A 27,858-nucleotide genomic window follows, 5' to 3' on the forward strand; every position below is an offset into this window, starting at 1 on the left:
GTGATTTAAGATGATAATGATCCATATACATTAAATTGTATATGATGGACTCCGAAATGATCTTGTTATTTCAAGTAACTTTCTTTGAAGGCCTTAAACAAGTAAAGCAGGCTCTTAAAAAATGAACCATTTTAGCATAATTTCTATATTTAAGAAAAAGAGGAGACACCAGAAGAGTTTAAGAATGTCCTTTGGAAGAGGCGATGGTGGTCCTAGAAGTCATAGTATTTTCCACAGAAATGCTGAAGTGTTAGAAGGCTGTGTTGTGAGCTTGGTCTCAATGCTCAGTACTCAGGGGATTCATTAGCTGACCAACAAAGAAAAATACCACCTTTGCAAAAACTAATATAAATCTTATTTACATGCCTACTACAAAAGGATGTTTCTTTCCTTCCACAAACAGAATATTTGTTTAAAAAAATCAATTTTCAAAAGAAAAGCTTCAGCACTTGCTCAAATATTCACTTCAAATTAGCAAATATGATGAAACAATTATTGAGGTGGTGAGTCTTCCCCTGCTAATCTTCTTCACGTTTCATAGGTATTTTGTGTACAGCTACTTTTAGATGCTAGACACTTTAACTTCTGAAGCATTTTTATTAAAGCCTAGAGAAATCTACCCATGGCCCAAAATATTCTGAATTGCTAGGGAGAACCTGTTTGGTATTAAAAATTAGCATGGAAATTATCCACGAAGTGGAAAATCCATTGACCGATAATTGAGGATTAGCAATGTCTCCAAGAGAATAAAGGAGGAAGTCTGGCTTCTCTGGCTTTAATGAATCAATTATAACTGCAGGGATTTTTTAAAAGTACAACATAAATTATCAACTAGCTCCTCATATAAATAGATAGCACGTTTACCATCTTTTCTTGGTGACCAACATGGTAATAGGATGCCTGGGCTGATAGAACCATTCTACATTTAAGTTTTCTTGATGAAGAATAAGGTATGCAGCAGGTACCACAGATGAGTGCACAGAAATAACCTTGTCAGTTACCGTTACAGGAGTTGATTGCCTCTTTCTCCTGTATTTAAGAAGGATCTTTTAAGAGTTCCCTTCCTCCTGTTAATTCTAAACAAATATATGCAGCTTTAGGAGACCCTGAAAAGAAATATCCTCCACTTTTATGGGAATTGTGAACCCTAGGATGACATTGTCACTTAGGCATGGACTTCTCTGTGTGGGCAGTAAGGTACAGTATTCAACAGATAACCAGGTAGGCCATTGTTTAAAACATAGAACTAGCTTGAGAAGTAAAATTCATGGTATTTTTCTATGTGGTGACACATGTTAAGTAATTATTCATAGCATACAACATATCCACAAAGGAGCATACCGTCTTTAATGTGCCGTGGAATATTTATTCATGTTTGTCTTGACTCCTGGTTAATTTACTGAGATTGAAGTGTGCAGTGTTTCTTCGTTGAAATGTGGGGCATGTTATTCTCTAGCAAATGTTAGTGATGTAAATAGTTCTTACCACTTCAGAAAAGTGTGCAGAAAGAAGTTAGCATAGTGTCCTTGAACAGTATGCTGAGAAAGGTCTACCAAGAGGTCCCCAAGGCGAGTCTCTAAGAACCTGGATTCCAGGTTCATTCTCATCATTTCAGAACAATTGTTGGTTTACTCAATTTTTATAAATAGTATGACTTATGTTTAACATCTACTTACCTTCTAGATGTCTGGAATTTTATATGTGCTAAGTTCCACTACACACATCCGACTATAAATCCCAAAGTGCTGAGAGTCTCAGGGGAGTCCCTGCAGTGGAACATCTTATGTGTGTTGCTACAACTTGTTGCTGAGAGAATTAAACACATCCTGTGTGACTCCACTGGGTACAGCCAATCGAACGTTTGCATCTCTCTGCTTCCCCAGACTTTCCCTGGCTGCCTTTTCCCTGTACCAATTTGCTCAGTATCCCCTTGCTGTAGGAAAGTCAGCTCTGTGACTCAACACCGAGGCCTCTGATCTCTTCTAGAACATCGACCCTGTGTTTTTATTATTTACATCCTACACTGGAGAAAACTGAAGCACTGAAAGGTTAAAGGCATGCCAACATTCCGATCAAGGCTTTCAGCAAGAATCAAAACTTATTCTGCAGAATCATGGTGTTAAGACCTTCTTTCACCTTGAGATGACAAGATATAGTTGATGTTCACAACAATATTCTCCCCATTCTCACTCTTTCCCCATATCTATCACAAAATAAGCACATATTTTACACACACACACACACACACACACACACACACACACACACACACACACCAGTATTGTTAAGTACTATACCAGGAATGAATGAAGTACAGACTGTGGGTCAAATTAAATGGCCACTTGCTTTGGTTCAGTCTACATGTTAAGAATGACTTCATACTTTTGACTGACAGAAGTTGAGTGATACATTTTATGCCACATTATAACAACAACTGATTAAAATTTAGTATTTGTACAAAATAGTTTTACTTGTATGTTTTGCTTTGTTGAGATAGGGACTTATTATTCTGCAGGTCTGGCTAGCCTGCAACTCATTATGTAGCTGCCTCAGACTGTCCTTGAACTAGCAATCCTCTTGCCTTTGCCTCCTGAGTGCTAGGTTTACAAACTCGTGCAATCATACCCCACAAAGGATAAAGTTGTTTGATTGTTTGCTTATTATCTGTGGTGATGATATGATATAGAGTTTAGTTTTTACAATAACTGAAAAAATAAAAACACAAAGTACGTTAGTTTTTGTCACTAGTACAAAATATCTAAGAAAAGTAATTTAAAGAAAGGTTTATTTTGGCAAGTAGCCTGAGAGGAGTTTGTCCCTGTTTTTCTGGCTCTATTGCTCTGAGCCTGAGGTGCATCCATCAATCAGAACATCACAGTGTGAAGTGTGTGATGATGGCACAGGACTGCTGAACTCAGTGTGGCCAGAATGTACAGAGAAGAAAGGACATGAATACACAATGTGCCCATTGAGCATTGACAAGAGGGAACCTTTAGGACTCATCCCCAATTCAGTGGCCATTTCTTCCAACAAGGCTTCACCTGGTGGTATCTGTCACTTCCTAATAATGCCATCAGATTATGACTCTATCAGTGGACTAAGATGCTAATGATAGACTGACCATTCACGATTCAGTCACTTCCAGGGCTTTTCTTTTCTGGACAAAAAAAAAGTAATTAATTATTGACCCATTCTACAATGGTTCTATCAAATGAAAAGGCTATGAGGAACTTAAAGGATATAATTACAAAGAATATCTCCATACTCAAGCATCTCTTGCTACATTATACAATATGGCAGTCTTAAAGGCCACTTTTTAACACTTGAAATGCTGGGGAATACATCAAACTCATGAGCCCTGTGTAACAGAACATAAGCAGGATTCTGAATTCAGAAGATGTAGAACCAAATCCCTATACCTGCTAAGAGAATTTGCTCCTGCCTATAACCATTTCTTTTAATCTGAGTCCTTGTTGCTCACAGGCCAATGATATTTTCCTGGCTTCACTTTGCAGGGTGGAGCAAATATGTAGGAACTCATTTCCTCAGTCTTCATCTGAAGATGTACAGATCAAGGCGTCTCTTAATGATTCCTAAGATTCAGCCTTCCTACACTACCCATACTCTGGGTTTTTAACCATTGTAGTTGCTTTAAAGCAACGCTCCTATAGGCACTAACATTTATTTTAAAGAGGCTCTCTTATATTTCATCTCAGTTTCTTACTTATCCACTGTAGATTATCCTTTTCTTTTATCAAATTGTAACTGACCTAATTTATAGAGTCCAGTGAAAGAAACACTCATTAAAATCCTTTATCTTTCAGCAGCCTGCCTTTCTACCTCCAAATAATCTAGGTCAGTGTGGCCCAACACGAACAGCAAGGAGAATTACAGGGATACTCACAAACCTTTCAAAGAGCGTTTGCAAAGAGTAGAAGCTCTAAGGATGAAGAGCAAAGGAGCAGACTTGCACTGCCTAAGGGTGGGGCTGATGGCACTTGCAAAAATAAAGGGGCCTGAGTAATGCCCACCAAAGTACAGTCATGACTACTACTCCATCCCGGCATGCACAAACAGTTTCGGAAGCCTCCTGTCACCCATCTTCCAATAGGTAACAGCTGAAAACAGGAAATATTTTATTTGATCACTGTACTTCAATCAAAAACAGATACATGTGAGCTCAAGACCAGTCTGGTCTACAAAGTGAGTGCAGGACTGCCAAGGCTACACAGAGAAATCCTGTCTTGAAAAACAAAAACAAAAACAAAAGCAGATACAATAAAATCAATTCTCAATAATACAACCATGTAATCCGAATTTATAAAGACTACTGTATATCAGTTACATAAGACCACCAAAAATATCCTGTACCAACTTCAAAACCTCACTAAGTTCACTTCTTGTTCACAGTTTTTAAAATTATTGTTGCGAGTGTGCATACATATGCATGCTCTCACACGTGCACACAGAAGTCTGTTTTGGCATGAAAGGATAACTTTAGGGAGCTGGTTCACTCCCTTCCACAGAAGGTTCTGGAGAGTGAACTCAGACCACCAGGCTTTTCTTGCAAGCCTCTTTACCCATCAGCCATCTTGCCAGACCTTGTTCACAGTTTTGGCATGGTGGGGCTTGAGAGGACCCAGCTTCAGTCAGTGATAGTCTAGGTGGCTTGTGCTGTTCATCTCTTCTCCCCTGGGGTCAGGCAGGCTATGCAAGCAAACCAAATTAGAACAATGACAAAAGGTTCAGAATGTTACAATGAATGTACCAGTGTCAAGTAGATGATGTAGGTGTGGATAATTTAGGTCCATATTCCAATCCACAACAGAGTCCTGAGACAAGGTAGTCACTCAAAGTCTTTTTCATATCAGAGAACACTAATGTTTTAAAGAAAAAATAAGGTGACCAAAGAGTTAAATAACAGCTTGAATAAGATATTACATGTGCCATGACCTACATTTCAAAGACTTAGGAGGCTAGGAAGACTGAGTGACAAGACCTATTATAAACAAGGATCAAGTGTTTGGCTTAACTGACAAATCAAATAATGGAGATGGTTTGCATAGATTATGACCAAAAATCTAATATTTATTAATTACAGAAGACAGATGATCAAATTCCCTATCCATACAACTTTACTGCTACTTTGAGCTTGTTTTTAGTACAGTTCTTGGCAATTACTGAAGACAATTGTACCACCAGCACGTTATGTTTTGTTTTGTTTCTCAGCAGGTGCACAAAGGCTTCTGGGTGAATTTAATAGGCTATGTTTAGACCCACTTGGTATCACCACACACCAATACAAACCTGCACTTAGTGCCTAACACAGATGCACAATAAGAGTCTGTAACAAATAACTAGGAGTATTCAAAACAGAGGTGTTTCTGTGCATGTCATGTAATATTTGACCTATGTATGCTCATCAAAACATAGAGTCACATGGCCAATGCCTTGATCATGGATTCTTAGTACAAATTCATATAATATTCTTATTTTCTTAAGTCACCACTCCTTACAGCATTTATCATTTAAAATACAATTTAAAAGTTCAAAGCATATAAAATAGAAAGACCTTCACTAATTAGAATAGATGTCATAGTGTATATTTACTAGAGCTGGATATCTTTTGCTTAGAAATCCCTCAAAGGCTATTTTCCTCCATATAACTAGCAATGTGTACGAAATGTTGACTAGACAAGGAAATATTGCTGATGCTAAATACATTAACTAAAAAGAAAAATTACAAGAAAAGAAAGATAAAAATTATAACTGCCAGATTGCTTAAAAGATTATTTTCCTCCTAGGAATATATCCAAAATGAAAGCAAAGAATTAGCCCATGTATTTATATACATAATCATGGCACCTTTATCCAAAAAAAGCCAAAGGGGTTAGACACAATTGAAGTGTTTATTGACGGAAAACAGGTTTTAAAAATGTGGCATGGACATATAGCACGGCACTAGACGGTTGAAGAAAATTGGGATACAGGCTACAGTGTAGCAAAAACTTGGAGCCATCTTTTGTGAAAATCAAGCCAACCACAAAACAGCAAGTACAATATGATCCCAATTATTTGAGGTATCTAAAGTTTTATTATAGTTCTAAAGTTTCTAAAGTATTATTATAGAAGAAAGAATAGTGGGTGAAACCTAGGGACTGATGAGAAGTTGAAGTTTAGTGTGTTCAAAATTACATTTGCGAAGATGAGAAAATACTTGCTGTGGGTGACAGTTACAGAACAGTATGACAAATAACAAGACAGTTAAAATACTTTAGAATGAGAAAATGTATGGTTGTATACTTGACCACAGTAAAAATTTATAGCACTTAAATAATGCTCATGTGGAGTGAGTTGAGCATAAACTCCTATGCACTCACCAATTGCTACTTCAAAATCCCTAATTTTGATATATGGTAGGCTATTCTAATAACAGTCCCCCATATCCCTCTCTCTCTCTCTCTCTCTCTCTCTCTCTCTCTCTCTCTCTCTCTCTCTCTCACACACACACACACACACACACACACACACACACACACACATACACACACACAAAAAAACAAAACAAAATTAAAAAAAAAAACAAAACAAAAAACCCAACCCCCAAACCATTCAGTTGTGATAGTCCTAGAAGTCTGGTGAAAGGAAGGAAGGAAGGAAGGAAAGAAGGAACAAAAAAAAAAAAAAAAAAAAAAAGGAAGGGAGGGAGGGAAAAGAGAGAGGAAAGAGGGGAGAAGTGGGGCATAAGAGAGGGAGAACCAGAGTGAAAGGAAACTTATTTAAAATTGATGACCAATTTTTGGAGCTCCTCTCTAGGGAACACTATTTCTCCTGCATCACGATTTCTTAGTTGCCTAAACTTCTTTGTCTAGGGTTGAGGAGTCACAGTGAGATTTCTTCCTTCTGTGCTAACATGCCCATTGATTTTATCCATGCTTAGATTATGTTCAGGCAGCCATGACAAGTTGTCAGCCTTGAAATCATGATGCATACAAGTAGCATTATAAAGATCAAGCAGGTTGTATTTATATATCTAGGAATACATATTTATAACAACAATGAAAGTAATAGAGAGCACGGATTTGAGACAGATAGGGGATGTGCATAGATGAGAAGGCTGGGAGGGAGGAAAGGGAAGAGGAAAAATTCTGTAATTATATTTCAATTTCAAAAATAAAACAAAATGGGCCTGCTTTAAAAATGTATGAAACATTTAAAAAATCAATAATGATGTCATATTAAGGAGGAAAATTCTGTAATTTAGAAAAGGATCCCATAGGATCCTTGTACATCATTTGCAGCCAGGATTTGCCCCAAAACCTAGCATGCTGCCCAGAAAACAGAGAATGGAAATCCACTGCCAATTCTATACACTACATTTTATTGGGGACATTTACAAGTGGAATGTGCTTCTTCGATCACTATCGAATATTATGGCGAAAGCAAACCATATTAGAGAGATTGACCTGCAGCGTTGTCACATTCTGCTCAGACTCTAGTGAAAAATATTCCTTTCAGTGGGTTAAAAAATAACCAAGGTATTTTCCTCTAAATTTTAGCCAAGAAAAATTATCTGAAAGCAGAATTTGGGGGAAGGTTCTAAGTGCTCCATAAAGACAGTAATTAAAATCAAAATGCTATCTCCCCAGGATCAGGAACCAATATGTCTCCCATTGAAAAGTTCTCCAAGCTTTGCTTCACAGCAGAGCCCTTTTGATCATAACACAGGACGTAACGCTCTACTGAGGTACATGAGAGGCCAACATAGCTGCACCATTTTTTTTTCACTTATAACATTTGCTTTCTTCTCATCAAATAGCAAATGGTATAATGACATTTTTCAGCCCACGGTAGGGCACCAAGGAAAACACAACTCCTGGTTTAAATTATAAAGCAAACTTTTAATGTCACTCTCACTGATTTGTACCTTGTAAAAAGGATGTAAGAAAATATCTTGGTCTGTTTTAAAGGGTAAGGTAAAGCATTCAAATACACTAAAAGTGTTTCTAAAAGGGTTTTAAGCACTTGAATGAGAGCCATGTACTTTATAATTGCCATTGGAAAGAATCCTGAAGAACAAAATTACTCAAGACCTGTGGTTTGCTTTGTGTTTTGCTTGTTTGTTTGTTACATTTTCGAAATTGGTTTCTTGTGATTATACTCAGTTGCATCCATTTTCATATAAACAACATAACTTTGTTCTTTATGGATGAGAAGAAGTTCCTTGTGTGTATTATGTTCACTTTCCTCACCTATTCCTCTATTGTTGGACACTTAGGTTGGTCCCACAACTAAGCTGTTGTGCATAAAGCTGCAATAAGCCGGTTGTTCAGGTTAGACCGAAGTCTTAAAACTGGGCCTTAAAAACTTGAAAGGTCTCTGTTTTCCTCACTTAGTGTTTCTATGAGGATGAGCACTGTTTTTACTCTGCAAATTGAGAATGATACAGACTCACAAGGTTTTGGTAGAGAAAAATAACACATTAGTAAAGCTATTGGAATATGTGACCTTATTTTTAAAAAATATTTCTCTTACTTTTGAGATCATAATTACATTATTTCTCCTTCTCTCTCCCCAAACCTTCCTACTTCTCTCTCCTTGCTCTCTTTCAAATTCATGGCCCCTTGTTTTATTAATTGTTGTTAAAAACACACACATATATGGTAATGTATATATGGAAATGTGTATATATACATGTATGTACGAATGAATATACATACATAAATTTCACTTGCTCATTCTGTATAAAGTTATTTGTATGCATGTTTCAGAGCTGACCATATAGACTCCTGTTAAATGGTAGCTAGTGTCACAGCCCTTCTACCCCTCTATGATCTCAATGTCAAAATACATTAGCAATATCTATGAGAGACTTCCACTAACATAAGATCTTCCAGTTGATGAAGATACTCAGTCTGGAAGTAAAAACAACTGTTGGGAGCTAGACCCACTCAAATCTTCCTCATAGGCCCTGGGGAACTGTGGACTCTAGCTCTGTGTCCTTGCCCAGGACCAGAATTGGTAAGGTCTAATCTTAGACTGGAACCAGAGTCTTGAAAGAGTTAAGATCTTGATTTCAGGAACTTGCCTTTCCCTTCATGAAGGAACCAGAGTTATTAGTCCCAAGGCATTGTGTGCTCAGTCTGTTCTTGAGATTTTATGTGTTCCTCTTGGACAACATTGCTTGATTAGATTTCTGCTGACTTTCCTCCATATCTTCCCTAAAAACTGTATATAATATAATGAACTTCTTAGTAAACTTGCTTGGTATAGACATAGCTTGTGCAAGAGCTCTTTATCCCAGACTTTTCTAATTTCTTGTTATTCTGGTCTTCCAGTCATCGCTGTGTAAGCAACCTGTCACTGAGAACAACCTGCGGTATCCAAGACAACCCACCACAGCCTATTCATCATCACCATTACAGCATCCTTTGCATCTAAAGGGTGACTCTAAGAGTTAGTGAGTCCTCCCACTGAGACCAAAGCTTCTGAAAGGGCTAGCTCCAAACAGTGATGCTTTTCTACAGTATTGCCCACTTAAGAATCTAAAGTTAAAGATGTAGATGCATAAAAAGTACAGTAAAATTCCAAGCAACTATCATCAGTGCCAGAAGAAAATCATGAAAGAAGCAGAGCCCATGTGTAAAACAGGTGAAAGTTAGGCAGGGAAGCTCTTGGGCAAAGCACTACCCTTCAGGTTAAACCAACAACGGCCTCATTTCCTTCTTCTACCCTTCTGGGACAAAGAATAGAAAATGAGCCCTCAAAACTATCTGTCAAAGGTGAAATGGTCAAGTTTTATCTGGATATTCAGAGCTGTTAAACATACTGAATTTCTCAAATATATAATTTTGTATCAGAGCCCACCTGACATGGACAATGAATATTTGAAAAGGCAGAGGCCCTGTAGGTGGTAGCTCCCAACTATTATAACCAGACTCTGTATTTAAATATAAAAATAAGAAGTTGATATCTAAATGAAGGCTTTTATTTGTTTCAATAATTCACATATTTCTATTAATGCATTGCCTCTGGTTTATTCTTTCAGTATGTCTTTTTCTTCACAGATTTTTTTAAACCATTTCCTTCCTGTCAGTAGAAAAGAAATGCCTAATCTACGTTGTTCAATTCCATTTTAGCCTTTATCTCCAGGAGAGTTATATTTAATTATTAATGTATAAGTTGTGTATGAATGAGTCCTGAATCCAAGTGACATTATGGCATTACCATCTCTGTCCAAGAAGAGAAACTGCCCACAGAAGTCTATGCAGTGTGAATCCTTAGAAACTCACAAAATCAGGAAGACGTTTTTAACAAGAATTTGAAAGTTTTCCTATATTTTCCCCTCAGGCCTTCCCAGCAGGACACTGAAGTGGAAAAGGTTCATTAGTCTAATATCACACTAGAGGAAGTCACCTTAGGAGAAAATGTGATTAGGCCTTGTTCAGCCAGTGAGGACTATGAGTGAACCAAGATGAAAAAGTAAGGTTGTTATCCTTATAGCTGGAAACAAAGTTAAAGCCTTTCCTGGGCTATATACTGAAAGAATTATGAACACAGAAAAACAAAACAAAACATAAGCCTACAGGATCAACCTTTAGGTAGCCATACCAAAGTATAACTGGGTAAGATCTGTCCTTTTTTGCCCCGGATATGTTTAAAAGCATGATATAAAAACATGACATAAAAGCACAACATTATCATGTTAAGTATTTAAAAATGCAATTCCAAAAGTGATATTTGCACTATTATAAATGATATGTAAAGCTTTTACTGAAATATTGAAACTATACCCATGAGACAACTCTCTGCACCACCTACCATCCAGACCCTGGTGAGCGTTTTTCTGTTTCCACAAATTTAACTATTCCATGTATCTCATATACATGGAAGCATACAGTGTGCACAGTGTTGTGGTTAGTGACATCTCTTAGCATAGTGTTCTCAGAGCTCATTTGTTGGGCAGGTTCATTTTAAGGTCAGTTTCTAAGTATACAATGTAAGGCATTAATGATATCAGTTAACATGAACATGATCTGATCTCAGAGAAACTCCCACAGATCTCAAATACTTAGGATTAAAAAAGAATGCCCATGAAACAACTCCAAAGCTTAAAGTAATTCATTATAAAGTTAAACAAGCTGTCGCTTCAATCACGTCAAAGGGACAATAGGGTACGGCAGCATTGTCTATGGAGAAAAGCAATAAAGATCACTACAGAGGGGGCCAGATGATCTGCATTTGCATCCTGGTTCTCTCAGGCAGCCAGGAAGTAGGCAATTTACCAAGCATCTCTGAGCTTTTAGCCTCTAAAGTCCTTGAAAGATTGCTGATCTATTAGTAAAACACTTCTTGTACCTTTATCAGCTATGTTGTTAAACTGTCTTTAAAGTAAATTTCAGTGATGTGTGTAATATATGCAGAGCTTCAGTTCTGCAAGGTGGAAAACATTCTGTGTGTAGATACAGTGATGCTTAGCAGCGATGTGAATAAATACATCGTGATTGAGCTACACACGTAAGTGAGTTAAAATGTAGAAATTTAGGTTAAATGTACTTTGCCATAATTATTAAAATAAAGGACTATATTTATACACAAACTTGCATTTAAGTCTTGAAAAATGATCACTGACTTAGAGGATATATTTTAAATGTACAAGATCACATTATTTTCCCATTCATATTAATAGTACTGTGTACATATGTGAATTTGTGTGTTTATGTGTTTGTATAGGTTGATGTTGGATGTCTTTCTCAATCGCTGTCTTCCTCATTTTTGGAAACAGTCTCTCACTGAACCTGGACTTTATTGATTTGATTAGGTTGACTGGCCAGTGAGCTCTGAGTGTCTCTCCAGCTTCTATCGCTCCACATCTATGCGCAGCTGTGCCCTACTTTTACATGAGTGATGGGGACCCAAACGCAGATATTCATGATTGTGATGAGCACACAGCAATCTGAGCTGTCCCTCCAGCCCCCTCTATTAAAAATGATTAAGTAGATTTTTGAATAGCCACTTTACGTACCCTGTGCAAAAATGCTATATTAAAGCATACACAAAGTTATTTTGCTAATTTTGACACTACATATATTTTATATTTAAATATATGTATGTTTTAAATATCCAAGTGCATTAGTTTATGATCTGTTTTTTGAGGAAAAACAAAGAATATTTGTAATGAAAGTTAAAAAGAAAAATATAAGAACTATAGCTATCAAATACATTAAGGGATACAAAATATAAGATATAATATGAAATCCCATATTGTGTGGAGTGACAAAAATTAAAATAGTATTTATATGGGATTGTAATTAAGTTACTGCTGCCTTAAAATACAGTGCTAAGATTATGAGATGCTTTACATAATCTTCATGGTATGGGCAAATAAAAACCTAGAGAAGGTCCACATTAAAGGAAAAAGGAAGTCATGTCTGGGATAAGGTTTTAAATAGATAATATATGAAACATATTTATAGTACATATTAAATATGTCCTATCTAAAATACTTGAAACTAAGAGTATATCTACTTTTGGAAATATTTGCATAGCTTTACTGGCTCAATATCAATAATCTGAATTCTAAAATATTACAGCTTTTTAAACATCATGTTGGCATCCAAAAGCTTCAAAGATTTTTGTAGTATTTGCAATTTCATATTCCCAAACTAAGAATGCTCATTTTATATGTGATTTCCTAGTTTCATCCAGAAGTGAATTTTAAAACAATGGACTTGAACTACACTATAATACCTCAAACACCTAGATTAAAGAATAAAATATAAATTACCTAATTGTATGCCTCAAGAAACTGAAAACAGGAACAAACAAGACCAAAGTTAGTATTGGAAAAGATATAATAAATAATGAAGCATAAATAAAATAGAAAAAAGTAACAAAATTGTTTTTAACAAAATTGGTTTTTAAGAACAAAATTGCCAAATATTTATCTCAGCCAAGAAGAAATACAAAGACTCAATTAGAAATGAAAGAAAAGACAAAACATATAAGTCCACAAAAATAGAAACCACTATGAAAATGTGTACACCAACAAATATAAAAAAGGATCAATAGAAATTTTAATGTATTATCTGCCATGATGAAGCTATGAAGAAATATAAAATCTGAGTATAGCTGGAATAAGATGAAATGACATCATTTTCAACAAATCATATTTGGAAAGCCATATATCCACATGCTGGAAACAAAATTAGAGACTTGTTTTACCGTGAACACAAAAACAAACTCAAAATGGTTCAAATATTTGACCCTATAAACAGGAGAAAATCTAACGTTGCCATGGCGATGGCCTCACTGACCTGGAGTCTGATCACCCAGTGTGTGTTTCAAAGGAATGGCAAACAGAGATTGTTCAAGTGTCCCCTGGTAGTGACTCAGTTCAGTCTCCATCAGTCCTGTGCCATGCCTCAACTTCCATGGTCCTCAACTTCTGAAGCTAGAATCACCCCTGTGAACAGACGTTGCCCTGCCACTCTGCATCAGTCTTGTGCCTCCATCAGGTCTTCCACGGGATTCTTTAATACCTAAGCCTTCCCATCTACCAGGATCTTGATATCACCTTGACTGCCTTCTTATTTGGAAAGGCCCAGGCTAGGTCATGGAGGGAGGGAGTTTAAAGCCAACTTTATACGGTGGCATATTCTCACTCCATATGGTAACACAGATGTGTGGTTTGTGTCATGCATTGAGGTAAGTTTCCATTAGCCCATTAGGGCTGTATCAAGGACATCTTCTTCACCGTCAGGCATAGCATAGAGGTCTCCATAAACACTGAGTAGATAACTAGTCCTCATAGGTCACTCTCCTTCTCAAAAATAAAAATTCTTCAACTGAATTATTATATTCACCAAGAATAAGAGTTTTCTTCCTAAAAGTTAATTCACAGGAAGAATTCTTCTGTGTAAAACATAATAAGAAGTACTTTATATGGAGTATTGTAAGGGCTGCCCACTCCCAGAACCTGGAATGAGGGAGAAGAACATAAAAAGAGCACATCTAACAAAATCCATGTGTCAGCTGCCTCACTACCTGACCTCTGGAGGTGACTAATCCTAAAGCTGCTTAAGAGTATTTAACTACCTCCCTCCACCCTTCTGCCTAACTCATCTTCCTCTCTTACTGGATCATAATAAAGGCACATGGCTCCATAGGAGGCTTTTGGCAGTAGAATTCGATCTGATATATGTTAGGTTTTTTCCCCCTCTCACTAGCATGTGGTTTATATGGTGTTATGGTCATCAGCCTTCTGAGGCTAATCATAACTCTACACACAACAGAAAAGAGAAGATGATATAGTATTTTTTAGTATATTAAATCTTGTATAAGTACACCAAGGAGTCTGTTGCATTTCCAACATGGTAGAAAGTTCCTGGGCTTCCAAAAACTAGTGTTTATTTGCAAGAAGTATTTTCACAAGTGACAGGAGGTAAATTTCTTTCAGTAAACAGTTTCTTCCCTTAAGTAACAATAATTATACTCTGTGTGTGTGTGTGCATGTGTTATATGTGTCTCTCTTTTCTACAAGAGGCAAAGCATATTTATTACTCTACATTTCTTTTTTTCCATATGAATTTATTTATTTTTTCACATTTTTATTTTTTAATATACATTTATATTATTACACATAAATACAATAAACTACCTATAGCTAGAAGAACCGTGACACAAACAGGAATTATATAAATGTTATGTTCTTAGTGTTTTTGGCAATTTGTATTTGGCAGCATTGAAAAAAACATCTTTCTTATCTTGGTGTGTCTAAAATTCTGAATATAAATCAATCTCCATCACATCTTGTCATTATCAACTCTACATTTCAATGAAGTGTTGTACTGAGGGATTATATCAGCTCTCAGATTGTTTGGTTCCATTTATAATCACTCATACTGCACTTTGTTTTTACTCCAGACATATATGTAAGAATTATCACATAGTATGATCCAGAGGTGTCCCTATATGAAAAAACTATGAAAAGACTATGCACACATGCAAATATGTCTACATACCTGTGTGCACAACTTGAGAAATTGAGCTAACAGAAAGACTAAAAAAAAGAATGGAATTTCATTGTATGTGCTCTCTTCTGCCAACCCCTTAAACTGGTACCTGAGCCATAGGACCAAATGGTAATAACTACAAATGAATGAGAGGTTTGGACAGTGCTGGCCCATGTGACTTCAGCAACAATGCAGCATCCACAGTGGTCCACGCCAGCATCAGCAGCTTCCACATGAGGATCTCAGCTCTTGGAACTTTTGATCTCTGTTAGATATTAATATGTTCAAATGCTGGCTTCTCAAGACACGGCACAGTATTAGCAAAGCAGCAAAAATAGCCACTCCCTAAATACTCATTAGACAGACAGGAAAGTAGAAAAACCTACACTGTGTGGTAGCCAAACCTCTGTGATTCCTGTGGAGCATATTTAGCATCAACCCCAGGATGTTTACAACTAATCAGAAATCCATTTAGGATGAATGGAAATGAATTATCATATCTCTGACTTTACTTTGAAGCTAGTAGTGCTTAGAGCACAGTTTTTTGTGTCACTATGTATTCATTTATTTCTGTTTCCTTGCAAATATTCTTTGCAAATAAGATTGTGAGATTATGAATTTTTCATGTGTTTATAGTGCGTGACTCTCAATGCTTAAGCATTGTGATATTGCCTTTAACATTTGGAGAGAGAGAGAGAGGAGAGAGGTTGTTTATATATATATGTATATATATATGTATTTTAGAACATTTTTATTGTTAAACAACTAATACTCAAACAAGTTAATTATACATATTCACACATGTTTCTGTTTCATGAAAACTATGCTTTAAGCAAATGAGATATGTCTTTCAAATATAAGCAAGATTGACTATTTTCTTTTTGTCACAAATCAATTTACCTGTGTTTGCTTTTATATTTTTCTGATGATGACCATTAAGTAAATTTTATGTTTATAAATATAAAGTAACTTTTACTCAAGAGAAATATTGAAAGTCCTACATCATAGATAAAGTAAATAAGCCATTACTGTATGAATATTACATAAGCCCATGCATCCATGCACAGTAAAGAATGAGAGCAAATTGATGCAGAACCAATGTTGGGATGTCTCTTTACTTAAGCTGGTACTAGAATCCACCTGCAGCACCAGATGGGCTGTTCTAAGTGCTGCTGATAGCCAGTATCAATGAGCAGCAGGGCTTAAAGAAATGAAGGGAGAGCCTTCACATTTATCATAGTGGCCTAATCCGAACACTTAAATAGCAATTAGGCAGCATTTATTACTCAGGGTTCATGATGATCTGGGATGTCAGTTACCAGAAATGTTCCCAGCCTGAGCAATTAGCCTTGAATCAAACAGAGTTCTGGATTTAAGCTTCATTGAAAACTTGAACACTCATGGATAGTTCAACAAAAAGCCTACTAGAAAGATGTATGCTTAAGTTTGGCTCTGCCACCCACATTATAAAGCTCTCCTTTAACAGGACACTAAAGTATTCTTTCGATGGTAAATGTGTATATGAATCAGCTGGCTATCTTGTTAAATTGTAGAGTATAATAAAATAAGTTGAAAGAGTGAAATATAGATGCTACATCTCTACCATGAATCCATGTACAATGATGCTGGTGGTCTTGGCTGGATAGCCTTGAGAGACAAGGTGTTAGAAGATCATTGATAGATTACAGTAAAATCATATTTGATAATTTAATTAAAATCATCAAACTTGTAGTAGAAAAAATTAATATAACTTTTATGTGTCAGTTTCAAAAATAATATATGAAATTTCAACCATACAAATATTCTTCAGTTTTCTTTTCTTAGCAAAATCAAGTCAAATGGAAAGTTGATGAGGAAACAGAGGGATATTTGTTCTGAACAAACTTGTGTTTTAATTGGTTGAAGCTTTACTTCAACTGCCATTCTGACCAAACATACATGAATTTTGGAAATGTGTTCAAGTCAGTTCTGCACCTGATCAACCCTATAGGTCATTTCATTTCAATTAAAGAAAAAAATAGAAAGACAGGCAGAGAGGAGAGAGCAGCAGCAGGTTCAGACCAGGCTTGAGCCCATGTGGATCAACGAACAGGCTGGACTACCACGCAGGCCAGAGACACCTAGGGACCCATCCCGTGGAGCGGATACCGGAAGGTTCACTCTTTTTTCCCTCTTGTGTAAGCTAGTTGGGTTGTATAATAAAGTTTAATTGTTAAGAAAAAAAAAGAAGAAGAAGAAATAGAAAATTTCAAAGATGAGAAACGGGTCTGGAGGGAGGTCTCTGAGGCTAAGTATGTGTGTGTACTGCTCTTGCAGAAGGCCCAAGGTCAGTTCCCAGAACCTGTGCCAGGAGACTCACAACTGCTTCCAGCTCTGGAGAACCCATCACTTCTGGCTTCCAAGGGCACCTGTACTCACATGCACATACCCACAGAAAAACACATACACATGATTAGAAATAAAAATAATAATAGTCTTATAATAAAGAAAAGTCTTAAATAAAAGTCTTAAAATAAAGAAAGAGGAAGAAGATGTAAGTTAACCCTACGAGTGTTGGCAACATGAAGGGGTTACCATCAGGCAGAAAGCTAAAACTGAATTAGGGCCCTAAGAGGTAGAGCACAGGTGAGGCATCAGGTTTGGTACACAGCAACACACACACATACACACACACACACACACCAAAAAAACCCGAATGAATAAAAGTTAAAGCAGGCAACAAATCAGAGTAGTATAAGGGCTTAGTTCCCACAAGATTGTTCATTTGTGTTACTGTTGTCAGATTCTAAAGGAAATAAAATTAATCCACATAATCACTCATTTATAAAGCACTCTTCTCTCTATTAAACATAATCAACTGCTCCCTGTTGAAGAACATACACACACTCTTTCTGACACTCCAGTCCTACAACATTTTGATCAATTTTTCATTACTGACTCTGGGTAAATGATTTTTATTATGTACTGGACAGTGGAAAGCAAAGGCATTCCATAAGCCAAGTCCTTCTCAGTATTTTATACTTTGGACCAAAAGACATTTTATCATAGGCTTTAATTACCAACATATTACATACTGCCATGTCAGATCTCTTTTTAATGGTTTTAGAGACACCGTGAATAGAATTAAAACTCTGTCAAAGATGACAAATATTCATTGGATTCATCTTCGTCTGAGCTTTATACTCTATCTTCCTGCTTCCTTATTTTTTTTTTAATCCTCTCTGAATTGCTTGTGGTGAAAGCCAGCATTGTACATTCTTATTCCAAATGCCATGAGTTTGGCTTCATCAGGGAGAAAAGAAATGGTAAATAGGGCTGAAATTTCAACAACTGTGTGTTGTCAGTGTTTTGCCATTGAATAATAAAGTGAAAAAAGTTACTAATACCAGTTACTAACTTAATTGTTTAGCCCAGTTCACACCAAATCATGAAGTCTTTAAATACAAAACAAACATTGAAAGACTCAGTTCTGAAAGCGTTCAAGACACAGACATTTTAGAAATACTGAAGGACACCAGAACTGCACACATGTGCATGTACAAACACCACACACACACACACACACTCACATAGGCTCTTTATATAGTCTTAGGTAATATGAGGCAGCTACCCCAAATAGGTGGCCTCATAATTACCCTCTATCTTCCTTACCTAAGAAAACCTGAGACTTTGAGGACGACTGAGCAGCAGTTTCCTTCCACAGAAACACTTGCGTTGTGCAACAGACATCGTTTTAAATGGTGGAGATAATTGCTTAATTCAAGCTAGAGCAACTGGCCAAGTAAACATGGAGCAGCCAGGAAGCTATTAGCATGATTTTAAGGCAATTATTCCATTAGTGTTTAATAGTCTCCAATTAGTCTGCTCTATCAAAATTTGAATGTCTTTTTTTCCTCCCAAAAATTCTGTGTTGAATAATGCAGAAAGGTACCAGACTCATATTAATCCCAGTTTTAATAATAAGAATTTTACCAAACCTCTTTTGTAAAGCCATATAGGTATTCAGGACTATATACTTGGTGAAACTCTCTCTCTCTCTCTCTCTCTCTCTCTCTCTCTGTGTGTGTGTGTGTGTGTGTGTGTGTGTGTGTGTGTGTGTGTGTGTGTGAGAGAGAGAGAGAGAGAGAAGCATTGGGGTAAAATTGCAAGGCTGTGTGGGCCATTTATTCATTTTGAATCTTACACGAAAAGAGCTTGGAATACAATGGAAAGTCCTCATCAGCCAAATACATCATCTTTATGTATATATTTTTACCAAAGTCCAGCAGAAAATCGATGTTTCTGACCTCAAAATCCCACTTAGTCTCATGAAGGAGAAAGGGAAAATTACGCTGTTTCTACAGATGCCTCACTTCTCACCTCAGTGTGAACTTGTTGCTTCTGAGTTATGCTCACATAAATCTCAAAGTCCTTACCCCTGGAGGCCTAGGGAATACTCCACAAAATCTCTTTTAGGGATCAGGTCACTAAACTGATTTTAGGTCACTTGCCTTCACTGAGCTCCTGGGTCTTGTTTTGTTTTGTTCTGAGGGGAATGTTGTTCCTTTTTAACCTCTGAAATGGAAGTGGTAATCTTAGCACTGCCTGCTTTACAGATTTTCTGGATGGATGTGGACTAGCATGCATAAGTTGGCTCTGCAAAGGGGAGTGTTATAGGCATTTATGGTAAGCTATCAAGTGTGCCATCACACCATCTCTGAGTTGGCCTGCTACCTCAGGCATTTACCCTCCTTACACCTCTAGAGACTCTTTTAGCAGAGAGCTAGCATGCAGGTCCTTGTCCTTATCACCAACTCAGTGTAGGAAGCAGGTGAGACCATGTGAAAATAACTGTCTAAGAAAACAAATGAAAAGCAAAACAAGAAGAAAAGGAAGACGGGGATGCCAGTGGAATTGAGAGTAAAACTTCGCTAGGTTGTGTCCTTTTTGCTCCTTCAAAAGAGCAATCCCCAGGGTAGGGATGGGAGTGGGGTGGGAGGAGGAACGGGTGCAGGGAGGACATTGAATTATGTTTTTCCAGAGAGAACTAGGTGTCTGGGAAGTCATCTGTTGTGAAAGGGCAAAGGAATAGACAACCCTGTTCTAAGGACAGTGCTCTGATCAGCCACTGCCTGTCGTTGCCTCCAAACACTCACTACAATTGAGGTAAGTTACTGGTGAGTTCCAACGTTTGCTTATTGGACAATGGGTTTCCCCCACACAGAAACCTGTTCCATTTCTTCTTTCTCTCTTTATTTCTTAGGCTTCACTTCCACTCCCTTCCTCCGAACTCCATCATGTTTTCTTGCGGATGGTGGGGGAGGGATGTGGGTGGGGAGGTGTAGATGGGGCAGATTGGAGTAAATAGACCAGAAGGTTGAAGTTAATAACTTATCTCTACTCTGGGCAGGGGGTTGATTATCCACGAGTCATTTGCCCTCCAGCCTAGTCTTGTAAAAATGTATGTGCACACTCTCAGCCCATGTCCATAACCAAATTATAGGCATATGTAAGAAATATAGAAATATAGGCATTTCCCTAGCTGCCGCTCTCTCGTGCTGCCCAGAAACAATATGCCCTCTTAGATACCTGAGTTAGGGACTACTGTGTTCTGGTCCAAGCCGTGCACACCACGCTGAAGCGTCCTGATGCCTCACATCTATACCTGCTGTTCCTAAGCTTGCTTCCCTTTAGACCACCTTTAGAGTCACCTTTTCTGGGGCCATCTGCTCCGTATTCCATCTCTATGCTGCTGCTCTCGCGGGTTTCACTGCCTGGTTTCTGTCGGGGCAGCAAATGTGCAAGGGTTTGCTTTCCTGACCTAGGAGCTCTACCTTAAGTATCTCTTAACCAGACTCCCTCCCAGTCCAAGCCAATTAGGAAACGCTTGCTTTCTGCTTCCTGCCCCCTTCAGCTCCCTGTCAAGGACAGCAATCCTGCTACCACCACCAGTCCGGTCCCTGAACTTTCACCACTCTTCAGAAAGCGCTTTGTCTCTTTAAAGGATACTGGGGACGAATACTAATGATTCGAATAGATTCTTGCAGTAAAGCTACCAAATCTTCCTAAGTCCGTGTCAGGGATGGACTCAATAATGTTCGGGAGCGGAACCCCCAAGACAGCCAGCTCCCTCCCACAGCGCACCATGAAGCCACAGATTCTGGAATCTGACCTGTCTACACCACCGCCCCACCACCCCCCTTTGCAAGCTAGCCCCCTCCCAATTTTCAGGGAAAACATAGAAGAGGGTCCGGGGCACAATTCTGGAATCACCTTCTCCCCTACCTCAGCCTTGCAGACCGAGCCTGCTTCTCAAGCCCAGGGAAAGCAGTCACCTTGACTCCTGGTGACAGGGTCTTCAGAGGTTTGGAAAACCTGGGAACCCACCCCCTGGACAAACATCCCTCCCGCAGGCACAGGGCAAGTTAGCACTGAGTACAAGATGAAGCAGGGCGGGGCAGGCGCAGCAGGCACCTACCTGGGATGGCTAAATTGGTGAGGGGGATGCTGTGGATGCTCTCAGGCAGAGTTGCCATCCAGTCGGCGAATTTCAGCTCGTTTTTCCCCTGAGACGAGGCCATGGTGCCGGTCTGCCTGCCGCTGTGCTGGTCCCCACACTCCTAGGCACAAGCTGGCAGCTGCTGCCTCTAAGCCAATGTTTGCTCCGGCCCCGCTAGAGTTTACACTCTGCTCTGCGCCACACCCACAGGATGGCGCAGACACATGCTCATTTTAATAATTATTCAAAAACACCCCATGCTCTCTCCTGCCTGGGCTTTTGTTCCTGACGTCCGTGCTCTGCTCTCTGCTCTCTTCCCTCCCTGCAGACTCCCTCCTCCTGTCTCACTCCCCCCACCCCAGGTGTCTCTGCCTTCCCTTGCCATTCTGCAGCTCCCCACTGCTTCCTATTATTATTATTAGTCTTTTATCTTTTTGAAAAACTTAGTTTTCCGAGATGCTCTGTCCCTAGACTTTCTCTATCCCTTGATCTGACTTCCTGGTCCAGTTAGCTTGAAAGGCAGTGTTGTGGTTGAATCTAAAAATCCTGATAGACTTTGGGATGTTATTACCTCCTGAAAAGCAGACTCATCTTTGGCTCTCAGGACTTTCCATTCTTCCCAGAGAGTGTTCCTCTCCCTAAGCCACAACAGACTATGCCTTTTCCTCAGCCTGAGTCCTCAGACATATTTGTAGAAAATGGTGGTCTTTATTTATCATTTTGCCTAATTTTTTGAGAAGCCAGTCGTGGTGAGTGGGAACGGCAGTATATTCTATAATATGGTTCTTAATGCCTGGTTCTTGACACTTCACGGTCAAGAAACACTGCTGTGGGTCGTGAGGACCTGCTATTTCTGAGGAGAGTGATGCCCTGCCTTTCTCAGCTTCATGGCACTCAGGATAAGATGAAAGTCTGAGGCTGGGAGAAAATCACATCTCCCAATGACATGCTGTAATTACTGCCAGTAGCATTTGGTGGAATGTATTTGGCACTATTTGAAGTGGTCTATGTGATTGTTTGGCTTTTCACTCCTTGGCAGACTAGAGAGATGTGTGAGTCTCTCCAGAGAGAAATCACTCATGTGACTCCAAAGAACTGTCTGGATCCACCTGCTCCCAGTGTGAAAGAGAAGGGAGATGAAGCCTTACAAATGTGATGAGACTGGTGCTGGCCTGAATCAGACTGTGATGTGCTGGTTTGCCACTTGGAGACTCAGGATGGGCAAAAGGCACTTGTCTTCCTGTGGAGCGGTGTGTAAATTCTTTCCCCAGAGGAAATTCTGTTAGGTTGAAGAAATAAAAAGCCAAGGTAGAAGAGACAATACTATGAAACATGAGAATAATCAGTTCAGTTCAGTAAACCCATTTAGCGTTTTAAAAGCCCAAGAGTATAATTCTGTCCCAAGTATGCTGCAACCAAAGAGAATTCCCAAACTGTTCAAAATCACTTTGTGAAAGATAGAGGAGAAATGATACATAATCATTTTGATCAAATTTTCTTTTTCTCACAATGGAAATGATTCATAGTGTCATGAGGACATGGTAGGTCTATCTTTAGGGATAAGAATGGCATGTACTGGAACTTCTGCAAAAGGAACTGTTGATCTTCTTGCCAGCATAACAGATCCTCATATCCTTTTAGCTAGAGTGAGACTCATCTCACTTTTAGCTTGTTGGCTAAGACATCGATAAATATCACTTTTCTGACTGATGCCAGTGTTCTCCAGGCATCAGTTTGGGGGTAGTGAGTCAGATACAGATTGTATAGTTGGTGAGAAAAGTCCTCCTGTCCTTGTGAGCCCAGTCATGACACCTGAGCGATTTGTGGTGATACTTCCAGGAGAGAATGTAGATGTTGGTGGAAATAGCAGGATCTGCCTATTCACTTCATACTTTCCCTCCCTCCCTCCCTCTCTCTCTCTCTCTCTCTCTCTCTCTCTCTCTCTCTCTCTCTCTCTCTTCTCTCTCTCTCTCTCTCTAAGTTTTCAGGCTGTGCTAGCCTTTTGAAGTGTTCTTTCCAGGGTGATGGCTTAATTATGCAACCGGGGAAGTAGTGTTCTGTAAGATGTACTTAAAAATCCTCTCTATCCAAATGCATTGCGAGGATGTGTCCTGGAAAGTTTAGGAAATGGTTTATAGAAGATGATTGTCAAGCCAGGCACGGCAGAGCAGCACACCTGTAATCCCAGCACTCAGAGAGGCAGAGGCGTGCAGTTCTCTGAGTTCTAGGCCAGTCTGTTCTACAAAGCACATCCAGCACAGTCAAGGCTACACAGAGACACCTTGTCTCAGGAAAAAAAAAAAAAAAAAAAAAAAAGACCGTCTTAAAGTAGAATTGCCTCTTCCTGGGGAAACTTCAGTGTTTGCTCTTAAGGCCTTCAAATGATTGGATGATAGAGGACAATCTAATCCACTCAAAATGATTGTAAATGTTACCTTATCTACAAACACTGGCATAGGAATATCTACTATAGTATTTGCACAAATAGCTAGTTATTCTAATTCAGCCAACTTGTGATGTAGTAAAATAACAAACTCCATCACCCTCACTGGAAAACTAATGCAGAGGTTGCTATCAATCCCCAGATCTCTTTGGGACTCTATTATTCTCTACTTCTGTTGCTGTTAAGAGTATCATACACATGGTTGCTAGAAAGAAAAATGAGAACAAGTATAGATATTTGCCTTGGATTTTTAACCCATGCAAGCAAGTCGTGTGCGGCACTGTATTCTTATACTCACAGCATGAGGAACGCCACTCAAGTTTCATTGTGGAGTTTCATAGCAATTTATTGCTCATTCTGTTGCTGACAAAATATAACTCATGGTTGTCGTTGAGGGAAGCCAAGGCAGGAACTCAAGGCAGAAACTCGAAGGTCACACACCTTGCTATTCCACGCAGTATTACCTCAGACCAGGGAATGCACAGCCAAGAGGATCAGCAGCAACCATGGAGGAGGGTGCTTGTTAGTAAACTTCCTCTCTTATAGGTTCACACTTAGGCAGCTTTTTTACACAGCCAGGACTATCTGCCTATGCATGGTCACACTCACAGTGGGATAGCTTCTCCTGAATCAATTAGTAATGAAAACTCCATCTTAGAGATGCCTACAGGCCTATATGATTTAGCTAATTCCTCACTTGAGGCTGTCCTCTCAGATGACTCTAGCTGTATAAAGCTGATAGTTAAAACTACCTAGGACACCTCCATTTAAACACCACAGTGTTTTAAGTATAAGTGAAAAGAGCGAAGTGAGGTAAAGAAGTGTGATCCCCTGACCCTTGTTCATGCACTCTGACGTCCATCAAATTTACCCCATGCAGACGATCTAAAAAGTGCTACTCCTCTCAAACATCCCCTTACTTCCTGTTTACTTTCACCCATAAAGATATAGTAGCTCTTTGCCTTATCTGTTCAGTCCGTTCATAATCTCCCTTAATTGATAAACTGTTTTATTTTTAAGCTGATTTGATTTTGAATTGAGTTAGGAAAAAATAAGAATTCTTAGAGGCCAGGAAACAGTAAATACATCTCAGCCAGATAATGCCTCAGAAGAAACCATCTGCTTCAAGCGATTCAATCAAACTGTTTTTAAGACTTACAAATTCATACATTTAGAGTCAAACTTAAAGCAAATTTACATAAAAGGCAACAATCTTTGTAAAATTAAGAAGAGGGAATTTCTTATTCCCTACAACATATACCTAGATATTGCATCCAAAGAAATTTATTGTGTTTTTTGTTGTTTGTTTTGTTGTTGTTTTGTTTTGTTGTTGTTGTTGTTTTGTTTATTTGTTTTTGCTTTGGTAGGTGTCTTAGTTACTGTCTTATTGCTTTGAAAACACACCATGACCAAGGCAACTTCTAAAAAAGAAAGTACTTAATGAAAGTCTTGCCAGCTGGGACATGGTAGTACATGTCTATATGCCAGGACTTGGGAGGCAGAAGCAAGTGGATCTATGAGTTCAAGGCCAGTCTTCCCTATTGAGTGAGTTCCAGGACAGCCAGGACTACAAAGAAAAATAGTCTCAAGCAAAACAACCAACCAACCAGGGCTTGCTTACTTTCAGAGGACAATCATGATCATCATGGAGAGAAACAAACAATAGGCAGGCAGGCATGGGGTTGAGAACACATATCATAACCTGTAGGCATGTAGGTAGACATTGGGCCTGGCATGGCTCACCCTTAGTGACACACTTAAAACAAGGCCTACTAATCCTTCCCAAACACTTTCATGAACTGAGGACCAAGTATTCAAACATGAGCCAATGAGGACCATTCTCATTCAGAGTAATACAGAACAACAGACATGGAAGGTGGCAGCAATATGTAGACACTACTAGGGGATGCTCTGGTTTATGCTACACACAGAGATTACTAGTCATGATTTTTCTACAATATCAGGAGCAGAAACAGCTGAATACTAAGCTAATACGAGGAGGATTGGCTTACCCTAACCTGATTACAAATTTCTGAGAAGAAAGTTGCACTCTTCTGAAATTCTTTCAAGTAATTCCTTTCATTATTTCAAGAGGCATGTTATAAGCCAGATATGTGGGTACATGCCTTTAATCCCAGCACTGGAGGCAGAGACAGGCTGACCTCTGTGCTTTCAAGGCCAGCCTGGTCTACAATGTCAAGGCTACACAGAGAAACTCTATCTCAAAAAAACAAAAAACAAAACAAAACAAAACAAAAAAGCATGTTAAGCTGCTTTAGTCAATTAATACTTTCCTAACTTCATATAAGTTCCAGACAAGGTTTTATTTATTAAGTTAGATCTGTTGCCAGGCAGTGGTGACACACAGATTTAATCCTATCACTCAGATGGCAGAGGCAGGTGGATCTCTGTGAGTTTGAGGCCAGCCTGGTCTATAAAACCAGTCCAGGACAGCCAGGGATAAACAGATAAACCCTGTCTCAACAAACAAACAAACAAAAACAAAAACAAAAAACAAAAAAAAAGAGAAAAGAAAGAAAGAAAGAAAAGAAAAAGCTAGATCTGTTATTAGTTGGATTTGGAAATTTTCTAATATACAAAATTGTACTGCATTTAATAGAATCACTTCCTTGACAGTTTATAAAGAATTATGTATAATGTACACACATTAGTGTCCAACTTTGAGCTCACTGACAAGGCTGAGCAATGATCACACTAGAATAATTCATGTTCATCTGAATTTTAAAGTTATTTTAAAAAATAAATTGAAAGTGAAATGTTTTAATTAATTTTCTTTCATTTTATGTGCATTGGTGTTTTACCCACATACATCTCTGTATGAAGGTGTAGGATCCCCTGGTAGTGGAGTTACATTCACTTGTGAGCTGCGATGTGGGTCCTTGGAATTTAACCCAGGTCCTCTAGAAGAGTAGCTAGCGCTCTTAACCTCTGGGCCATCTCTCCAGCCAGAGAAGCACAATTTTCAATATATAAATCTTCCTTGATCCCTATGCAGTTCTCTTTCAGAAGTAGAGTCCATTACTTTAGAATCAAAAGTCAGTTCTCACACAGTCTCAATTACAGCTGCAATTTCCTTGAACTGTCTTTAGAAATTCTTGGAATAAAGGTTGCCTAGTTAAGGCAGAACAAGGCTAGGTGTGCACTCTAGGGGCAGAGCAGTTTAAATTGCATGAACAGTGACTATCCCCTCAGGTGCAAGGGGGAAATGCAGCCCTGGGGAAGGATCCATACAGAGGCTGCTGACAGGACAGGCCACTTACCTGGCAGGTGACCTCCGATTTGGTGCCCAGCACAGGCTCCTTGAACAAAGACTCCTCCATGGCCTTAGAACTCTGACCAATTTACTGTACTGAAGTACAAAAAAAATTTAAGTTTTAACAACAACAACAAAAAAAAACCAAACCAAAACAAAACAAAACAAAAAACCCCATAAAACAAAAACCAATTCAATCCTCTCCTTGTTCCACTACTTTAATACTACAGAGTTTTCTGTCTTAACCAATTTCTTTCTGTATCTAAACTTCATATGTCATACAGAAAAAGCTACCTAAAGCTCATAGACGTAACTTAGTGACTGCAGTGCTAAGCTATGAGGATTGGAGGTGTAGATTCTTAGTTGGGTTTTTGTACTTGGTTACTGTGTTACTTGACTTCCTTTTCTGAATCACTAAGAAAGATGATTTGTCCCTAGGGGTTGAAAAGTGAGAAACCTACAAATTTGAAATTTTAAAAAGTAAAGTTTAATTTTATGGAACAGAATGAGAACTCAGAACATTCAAATTCCTTGTTATGCATATTGGCCTCTGCCATCCTCTGTGTTTTCCTTCTTGCTCGTGGTTTACATGCCCTTCAGGCTTTCACTTGTCGAGATTCAACCTACTCCCTTTTGCAAATGTCCTGAC

General features: G+C 38.5%; 1 protein-coding gene across 1 annotated transcript in view; it reads right to left on the reverse strand.

Annotated features, from left to right (window-relative positions):
- Positions 1–21,819, reverse strand: part of PLCXD3 (phosphatidylinositol specific phospholipase C X domain containing 3) — a 162,717-nt gene extending 140,898 nt beyond the window's left edge. Inside the window, exon 1 of the mRNA XM_084781471.1 lies at positions 21,472–21,819. Coding sequence (XP_084637597.1) covers positions 21,472–21,574 — 103 coding nt within the window. The 5' untranslated portion in view covers positions 21,575–21,819. The remainder of the gene's footprint in view (positions 1–21,471) is intronic.
- Positions 21,820–27,858: the final 6,039 nt, after the last annotated feature.

The sequence above is a fragment of the Acomys minous genome (genome assembly GCF_964271855.1).
Source record: "Acomys minous genome assembly, chromosome: 5".
NCBI lineage: Eukaryota > Metazoa > Chordata > Mammalia > Rodentia > Muridae > Acomys > Acomys minous.